The sequence below is a fragment of the Xenopus tropicalis genome, chromosome 7 (genome assembly GCF_000004195.4).
Source record: "Xenopus tropicalis strain Nigerian chromosome 7, UCB_Xtro_10.0, whole genome shotgun sequence".
Classification (NCBI taxonomy): Eukaryota; Metazoa; Chordata; class Amphibia; order Anura; family Pipidae; genus Xenopus; species Xenopus tropicalis.
In genome coordinates, this window is record NC_030683.2 from 58,219,831 (window position 1) to 58,229,829 (window position 9,999).

Below are 9,999 nucleotides of genomic sequence, written 5' to 3' on the forward strand. Positions count from 1 at the left end.
AATTTTGCCCTAGGTGCAAAGTGCAGACAGGTCTCAGACACAAGTGCTTTTTAAAGGTTTGATAGAGCCCAGTAGCACTTAAAACATTGCCCTTTTTGTGTGCATAAGCTAAATATAACTCTTGCATTTACCAAATATTAAGAGTGCTTTTCATTTCTGTATTGCATGAGACCCAAACAGCATGGAAGGTTCTTCCAGATATTAGTACCTGACACCTTCACAAGTCGGTTGAACTATACAACTTTGCACACTGCAAGTGCTTTTTAAATGAGCACCCCTTTTGTGGTTTTGCATTTTGACTTGGGTCAAAGTAAATGACCCCTCATGAATTAAAAGGTGTGTATTACCTTTGAATTTACTTGTATAATATTTTATGATGTGAATATTCTTAGAAGATATTACTTAAAAGATCTTTACTTTTGTGCAGTTTTTGAATTATTTCTTTTTTTTGTTCAGAAGCACTCCAGGTTGGAAGTTTGCCAACTATATGGTTACTAAGGTCTACTTTATCCTAGTAACCAGGCAGTCATTTAAATATCAGACTGTAAGATGAAAAAGAGCACCTGAATAAAAATATAAGAAATATAAAGTAACAATAACAATACAATTGTAGCCTGACATAGCTGTAGTTCTAAAAAAACAGTTGTTTAGAATAGGACATTCTATATCATACTAAAACATAATTTAAAAGAGAAATACCCTTTTTAGATGCATAGGGCCATCTACCCTAGGCATTAATGGTAGTTTTTTTTTTTTTTTTAGCTGTTCTGGTTCTTTTACAGTCCTATCTATAACCCATTGCCTTTGAAATATTCTTCATGTAGGCTTATTTGCAGTTGATATTTATTTAGTAGATTTAGTAAATATTTTTTCTCTTTGACTGCCACTGCAATTTGGGCAGCATTTCATACTGAGCCATAATTAAGAATGCCCTGTTTTATATCCTTTTTCCATATCTTTTTTATCGTGTAATTTAAATAGACCACACAGGCTCTTCCCATAAATAAAACAACCCTACGGTCTCTTGCACTACCCCCTCTGCATATTTGTGGTCACACTGCTCCCTTTATGGTTTTTGCTTGTTTTCCTTAAGTCAGTGATCATTTATTTGAATTCTCCACTTATTGTTAACCCATATTATTTCCCTTATGACTTTTTTTCAATTTCTGGGAACAAAATCTAAACTCCTCCTTGGGCTATAGTAATCTGTTATGACTTTGTATTCTCATATTCTTCCATTGACTTATATTCCAGTAACAAAAATGTGCAACATTCCATCTATATGCGAGCACAATAATACCATTGTGGCTTGCTCATTTTGGTTATTGCTGTATTAAGAAGTACAGCAACATGAGTCAACATCCTCATATCAACCAAATCACAGCCCACGGGATTCCACTCTGAAGGCCACAACAGATGGAACCTTTCTTTTGAGACGGTTGAAGTCCTTGGCTGACCTCCAAAGCCAAATTTGCAGCTCCTTTAGCAACCAGAAGTCCTCCATTTTTCTCAAAAAGTCATTTCCTCTTCCAAAACCCATTGCTGTTGGGGGAGAGGATGTTACTAGTTCTTGTGGTGGTTGATAGCCGAGGGAAGACATAACTCCAGCAATGCTCACCACAAGGCCCTGCAGGCTGGTGCAAAATCGGCCCAAGCTTCTCCTTAGTTCAGTGCGTGCTACCTCTTCATCAATTGATCGCAAGTAGCAGAGAAGCAAGCTGTATGCACGATGATTCTCCGCCAAACGGAGCCCATCATTCAGATTTCTCCACAGATGAAAGTCAACAGAAGCACTAGGAATTGTCTCAGGACCCCCAGCACGTGGTGGGTTAAAGTCTGGGTCATTGAAAGGAGGACCAAGATAATTAAGCTGAGAAGTAAAAGAAAGAAGAAGATATGATTAACATGAGAAAATAGGAAATGCTATAAATTCAATTTTGTGGATATGTAATTAATGAAATTGATTGGAACACAGCCATTCAAAGCAATTATATATATATATTATATTATACACACAAGTGACTAAGAATGCATTATATTTAAGTCTTGTGGATTTTCAATAAAGAAACCCTATGCTCTTTATATGAAAACACACACACAGGTATAGAATCCATTATCCATAATGCTCGGGACTAAGGGTATTTGGGTTAAGGGGTCTTACCGTAATTTGAAACTCCATACCTTAAGTCTACTAAAAAAATCAATAAAACCCAACAGGATTGTTTTGCACCCAATAAGGATTATTTATATCTTAGTTGGGGTCAATTACAAGGTACTGCTTTATTACTACAAAGAAAAAGAAAATCTGTTTTAAAATTCTGAATTATTTTATTAAAATGGAGTCTATGGGAGACGGGCTTTCCGTAATTTGGAGCTTTCTGGATAACGGGTTTCCGGATAAAGGATCCCATACCTATACTATATATTTATTATATGTCTATATTTTTTCATGTACCAGACTCTGCATAGATATGTGTTAAGGTTTTGCCAGTGTTTATTTACTTTTATGTCTACAAGAGGTTCAAAGGCTTTGCTTTATACATATTTACAAAATGAAATAGAGATGAAGACATGGAATAAAGAGAGGAGGGGGGAGTCCTTGAAGATATAATTACTTCTGAATGTCTGTTTATATATGAAATGTAGTTTATATAACAGTCTATATACATATATAAATTATACATATATATTTATAGATATATGATCCACAACACCTCATGCATATCCTCTGTATACAACACAGTTGATTTTTTTTCCTCAAGAGTATACTGTATGAATATCTACCTTTGTGTTTATACAAAAAAAGGATATTAGAGTGTATATGCAGAAAATTAAATTGTTTATATACAGTCATTCCTCAAATGAACAGGTTTCATATGTACACTCTGACTTTAATGCATGATGACCAAATGTCTTGAAAAATTCTCCATAACTTAGGATTTCTTTATCCAGTTTCTTTTAAAATGATAAGTGTGTTTTTCCCTTTAACCATTTTGGTGCTGCAGTCTGCTCTTTGATCAGAGCTATACATTGCCTTGTAAACAAACACATGGGCTCAAACAACTGACTGGAAATACAGAATCGACAGTGCTGTTTTGTTTTTATATATATAGTAGAATCCATGGCACACACACACACACATATATTATATATTACACATACATATATGTGCCATGGATTCTACTAACACAAATCCACCAAATATGCATTTTTGAGGATGCCATAATTGTCTCAGCCCATGCAAACTGCCTTACAGTGGCTGGCATGACAATTTAAAAAGAACAAACAAAATTACCATCAAACCAAATGGAGCTTCAAAAGAAATCTCATAAGTAACAGGCCATCTTATAATGACATCACAAAGCCTTCATTATAGAGTTCATGAAATAATCAGATGTTTTGAAAGTTTCATTGAAGCAAGGTTTTATATAGCATGTTTTAGTAATTTGTAATAAACTTCAAGGGAATACACTTATAATAAAAAAGTAAAAGTAAAAGAATTAGAGGGTTAAATGAAGAGAGAAGACCGTAGAGGTCTGTGAGGAGAGAAAGACACACAAAGTTTACACTGACTGTAGAAAGTGAGAAGGCTGTCTCATACTATAACTAGGCCATATTACAACCAAAACAGCACCTCTTTTTCTCTCAAATCTTCACCCCTCCCTGCTTCTGTTGAAATTAGTATAACTCTCTCCATATTTACTTATGTACCTCTACTCAACACACTGTCTTAAAGTAAGTGTGTGTGTGTGTGTGTGTGTATCTCAAAAAATATAATTTTAATGCCTTTGTTTTAATTTCTATTTCTCTAATGTACTGTACATCTGTCTCATTTTTCACCCTCTATTGGCTCAGTACTGCGGAAGCGGTCTCATTTTAGACAGCATTGAGCCAAACATCTTGAGAGCTGGAGACAGTAAAATGCGTAGAGACGAGTGGGTCTTATAAACCAATGTATACTGTGCTGCACCTGTGTTTATGTGTACACACCAACAAATATGTGCGCACTGTGGGATTTATGTGCAGAGAAATGTGATCATTATTACTCTGTTAATGCCTCCTATTGTGAAGGTTTCTGATTATGCATCCTTTTTTTCTAGATATATGTATACAACTATTAGTATTATCAAAATATAAATTAGTTCTCTTCAGCATTGGCTCTCTTCAGGATTACTTCAGCTTGAGTTGAACTTACCATTTTCCTTATTATTTTAATTAAGAAATGTAATTTTTTAATTTTTGCACTAAACAAGGCAAAGTCTAAAATTTGAAAAGCACATTCTTGATCCTGTCCAAACACAATCAAAACAAATCAGCAGTCTACTGAGAAGCCTTCTGTACAATGAGCTGCTCTTTTTCTACTAAATTAACAGACAGTTCAGTGGACAGGTTTTACAACTAACATTGTCCAGTCTGTCATCCGCTATACATAGTCTCCAAAACACATCAAAATCAGAAACATTTCTAATAAATGCAAGTTGTTGGGCAACATGATTTTTTCTGAAACAATGGGTCCCGTAATCATGTGGCATCTGCTACATTGTTTAAATATATGTTTGCAGTCTTTATTAATACAGGTTCTTAATTGTCACCTCCTTATATATGACTTTTTGGAAGACTTATATACTTATAAACATGAAACATTGTTGTGTAGGTTATTTTCTAACTTTGGTGTTGTAAAGTGGATTTTGATTTTGCATCAGTTAAATGCATGACAAAAAAATAGAAAATTAGCTCTTCAATAAACAAACATTTGTTTTATAAATGTTAGGCAATTTTTCTCTCTAATGCTTCATCTCACATTTGTAAACAGAACCCACAAGCTGTCAAGGGATGTTGGGAGAACTGATAAAGTGCACTGCCTGGGGTTGTATTTCTTTTGATTAATTTACAAGTACAGAATCTATAATCTGGAAGGCTTGGGGACCAGGGGTTTTCTAGATAATTTGGAGCTTCATATTTTATGCTTTTAAAAAGATTAAATAAATTAAAAACAAACCAAAACATTGTTTTGCAATGAACATGGTTTTATGCTAGCTTAGTTATCATCAAGTACAATATATTGTCTTATTATTATAAAGAACATTCAAATCAGTTAAAAATAAAGAATAGTTTTGAAATGGAAATAACATTTTTCTGATAAAAGGTTTTACATAATTGTTTCATACTAGTAAATTAGCTGCTAGAGTGTTTATACGGTATAGGGATCTACACAACCAAAATCTCCACAATCTAAGGCTAATGGCACATGGGGCCAATTCTCAGCCCATGGAAATACTTATTGAAATGGTTGGCCTTCTTCCTTGCCCGCACGCAGATCCATTGTATTGGCCCAGGTGCAGGCCCACACAATGGATTTTGGAGCAGAAACATGTGAGTACGCATTTTTGCATTGATATCTGCCATGTGTGGAAGGAAGAAGGCAGATGCCAATGTAAGGGCAGATTTTGGGCCTGCGTTTACCCACAGGCCGAGAATACACCACATGTGGCACTAGCCTAAAGGATGTCGGAAGCTGAAATAAACAGCTGCACATCCTGCCAGGTTCATTTATATTATCTCCTTTAAACCCATCCTGTGAACAACAGGGCAGCTAGAAACCTCTTGTTTCTGCAACCACATCAATCATAATACTGCATTCAACTGCTGTCTTTCATCATTGGCATGTTCAGTCGACAGACTAAACTTTTTATGAGATGCTTTAAAGGTTTTACAGAAGGGCAGCAGTTGTTGAGCAAGTCTTATTGGTGCCAAGGCCTAACTCACAGTATTGTGCTACACTGATAATTTTACAGATCTGTCACATTTGAAAAGATTACATTTCTCATAATGCATTTTTCAGATCTTCACTCATAGAAGGGAAGTAGTAAAACTTGGTAATAGTAAATACACTTATAAGTAGGACTATAGCCACTTTATAATTTAAATTCCTTTTAAATATATATCACCGACTTCCTTCAATTTATACAGTGAATAATTTAAGCCATTTCATAATATGAAAGGTTTAGCAGTCCCAGGAGTTTAAAGAACATTACAGACACCAAATAAAGGCACAAGGCCACAGGCTGACTGCTTTTATACAGGTCACAATACAACGCAAGGTGGCTTCTAATATAAAATAATGTATTGCTATTGTAAAAGGTATATACAAAAATAATTGACAGGATGTTTATTAGGGATGCACCGAATCCAGGATTCGGTATTTGGCCAAATCCACGGTCCTGGCCGAACTGAATCTGAACACGTGACTTTCTGTCATGTAAATAATGCTATGAGTAATCATCTACACATTAAATTACAGCATCCTCCAGCAATCATGAGTTGAAGTCTGATAACCTGTATCAAAGCAATTAGCCTGTGGCCTTGTGCCTTTATTTGGCAGGGCCGGAACTAGGGGTAGGCAGAAGAAGCAGCTGTCTCTCCTGCCTACCCCTAGTACGCGATCAGTTTTGCGTTGCGCCGCTTTGCATCGCACGCCGCAAACTGCGCATGCCCGTCAAAACACACGGGGGGGGGGGGGTGCGATGTAAGTGCAGGGGCGAGGAAGCCGACCGGTTTGCCTAGGGCATCTGGTTGGCTCGGACCGCCCCTGTTATTTGGTCACAGAATTCTTAGAGACTTCCAATATCCTTATTTTTTACAGTAGGCAGTACATCTTCCACTAAATAACCCAGTGGAGACCAGCACACCTTCTGCAACTTAGCCCAAGTTATATGAGATGACTTCAGGGAGCTTGTAGAAAGACTCCAGCATAAAGGTCAGAGAAATCCCTCTGTAGGTTGTTAATGTAGATTGCAAGTAAAACAAGTAACAGTTAGCACAGATGTTATACTCACGTACGGTCCGGCCAAAGAGCGAAGCTGGTGTTCCAAGTATTTTGTGAGATCGTAGCTTTTCTGAATTGATGTACGAGCTAGAGGATCTGTCACATTTAGAGCATCACTAGATACAATGTGAAAGAGAGATACCAAAGTGGCACACAGGACTCTGTAAGAGCCCCCTTCAGTTCCGCAGTCCAAGAGAGACAATAGGAAATTGTACAGAGGAAAAAAAGAAACATGGAATAAATAAGTTAGAAAGCAATGGAATACATCAATTGATATTTCACCAGTAACAAATATCATTGCCTACAAATTAGAGGTGCATCTGCAACATGCATGCAGCACAGTACATTATTTTACTGTGAAAGCTTACTTTATATAAATGCTATATATTAATATTGTATTGTATGTATTTTCTATGGGACAAGTAGTGCCAGCACCAGCAATGTAAAAAAAAAAAAAAAAATTGAACTATCATTCACAATCAATCTCCTTTTTATTGCTTGAGCCTTTATTTAGTCATACTGATGTTTTACCTATGCCTGCTCATAATTTAAAGCTATTAAGAAACATGTCAAATGTTAAAAATGTATAAGCTTTATACCACCTATTAAACAGTTATAAAATCATAATTTAGGAAAAATCAATTAAATTAAACATTTTACAAATGAGTTTAATTTTTAGAATGAGATACCATGTACAGTACCAGTAAAGAATTTAACTAGGTTTTGAACCTGGAGTCTTCTGGGTAAGGGTTCTTTCTGAAATTTGGATCATTATACCTCAGTATAATTTAAACATTAAATAAATGTAATAGGATTTTTTGCCACCAATATGGATTTATGCAGCTTAGTTAGGATGAAGTACAAAGTACTGTTTTATTATTACAGAGAAAATGGGAACCATTTTTCAAAATTAGAATTATTTGCTTAAGTTGTAGTCTTTGGAAAATGGCTTTCCCACCATTCAAAACCTTCTGGATAACTGGTTTCTGAATAAAGGATCCTACACCTGGATGGTTAAACATAATATTAAACAAATAACATGAATTAAGCTCTAATTTGTTGCTAGTGAAAACATTTGTGGACTTGATATTTAGCCCCTAGCTCCAAAGAAGTAGAAACACATGCTACTCACTCTATAATGAAAAAGATGAAAAAAAAATATGTTTGCACACTCGAACAATTAATGAAAATTTGAAATACATTTTTCAGATTTAATATATATTACAGGTATTGAATTTACCATCAGTAGACCTGTTATCTAGCAAAACCTGAAATACAGAAATGCCATTTGTCAAAGTGTCAGCTTTAAAGAAACTGCTCTTTATTTGCTTTTTGATGTGTACCTAGAGCATGTAACTAAGTTAGCATAAATCAGAATGATGGCTAAACAAGGCTACTTGACTTTTTAATGTTGCATAAAAAGATGGTGGTTTATTATGGAAATACCCTCAGGTCCCAAATATCCTGCATAATACATATCAGACCTGCAATATTTTCAATTTTTCTCTTTCTCCAGCTGTTTATTATCCATATAAACTTGATGTAAGACTATATGAATATTGCACATTAAAAAGTGTAGAAATGCAACATATTTCGTGAAAATCTGCTCAGGCATTATAAATTCTAACATTTGTACTAAGACAAAGGTCAGAACTATAGCAAACTGAATGGTTAATTCATCAACACCAATGAAATTACAGTGAAAACAGGAAAATGTAGCTCCTTAAATCACTTTATTTTCCCAGTATCTCTCTATTTTGGTCCCTTTCTCTGTTTTACATATAATATGAAGCATATGTGTGCATTACAGCAATGAAAGGAAACAGAGAAGAGAGCTGGGAAGTAATGAGGAAAGGAGAGAGAGAGAGAGAGAGAGAGAGAGAGAGAGAGAGAGAGAGAGAGAGAGAGAGAGAGAGAGAGAGAGAGAGAGATTGTGTTAAATGTAAGGGAGAGAAAGCATTTTTCTACTTGCCACTTACAGTTTTAACTGTAATGAAATATATGCTGTAGTATATGGAGAATGTGGAAATAAAGGAATGTACATGTGCAGGTCAGCTAAAATAAAAGTGAAATATGCTCCTGGTTAGAGACACAAGCGCTTCTCACGTGCTCTTTAAAGCTAGAATCCATAACCAATGCATTATCTATATTCGTTAAAAGTGACATGTTGCTAGGAATTTAAAGTGTCAGGCCGCTCTGAATTTTATGGTACATGTGACAGAAACACTTGCAGCTTTCTACCCCCACCCTCTGCCTTCTGCTACGGTGTCTGCAACAAAGTATTAACACCTCTTTTCTGATTGTTGTAAAGTAAGATCAGAACAGATACGTGCAGAAAAAAGTAGTTGCCGGCAAGCATTTTGTTTATATGAACAACAGCCAATTATAAGCTGGTAAACACAATAGTGTAAGAAGTTACATGAGATCCCTAACTAAACGAGCAAAAGAAAACAACTTCAAAGACATTACGTTTGGTGAGAAAATCTGGGTATTACACGGAGCGCAAACACTTTTATGCCAATATATAAAAGTACTGAAAAGTGTGGCAACAGATAGAAAGAGAACTGTAAAAAGTCCTCAGACAGTTCTGGATAAAGGGGTAAGTAAAGGGATAAAATGGTATGTAATAAAGTGTTGTGATGGAGGAGCAGTTTAAGGCGGCCCAGCCAAGGGCAGCGTAAGGAGCCCAAAAGGATGAAGAGAAATAGAAGAACAGGCTGGGTACCTGTAATAAGCAGCATGTCTGGGCCCAGGAGGGTTAGAGGGTGCTGGTCGCTAGAAGCCCAGCTGTGCCTTTAGTAGCCAGAGAAGAGAGTGCCATTTCTCTCTCCTACCTTCCTTTAAAACCGGACTGAGTAATCTGAGGGGGGAAGGGAGGGGAGGAGAGAATGATTTGAAAGGGGAAGGCAGGAATTTTTGGGAGGGAGGGAGAGAGAATTGTAGCCTCTCCCCTGACGTCAGATGAGTAACCACAGGGAGAAAAAGCGAGACTTAGAGGAAGTAGAGAAAGAAGAAGGGAGGGATGAAGTGATAAAAGTCTCTGAATATGAAGAGCTTTAAAGGGGGTACAGATCTAAGAAACAAAATTCTCTTATGTGTTCTCAGACTTAATATAAAGTTGTTTTTTTAGTGCATAAAGTACCTTATCTCATGTTACGGCTTAGGGGGTGTGT

General features: G+C 36.1%; 1 protein-coding gene across 1 annotated transcript; it reads right to left on the reverse strand.

Annotated features, from left to right (window-relative positions):
* Window positions 1–744: 744 nt before the first annotated feature.
* Window positions 745–9,613, reverse strand: clcf1 (cardiotrophin like cytokine factor 1). The gene is made up of 3 exons (NM_001016067.2): window positions 9,552–9,613; window positions 6,837–7,000; window positions 745–1,870 (listed from the first exon to the last, which is right to left on the reverse strand). The coding sequence occupies exons 1-3, from the start codon at window positions 9,565–9,567 to the stop codon at window positions 1,379–1,381; spliced, it is 672 nt and encodes a 223-aa protein (NP_001016067.1). The 5' UTR covers window positions 9,568–9,613; the 3' UTR covers window positions 745–1,378.
* Window positions 9,614–9,999: the final 386 nt, after the last annotated feature.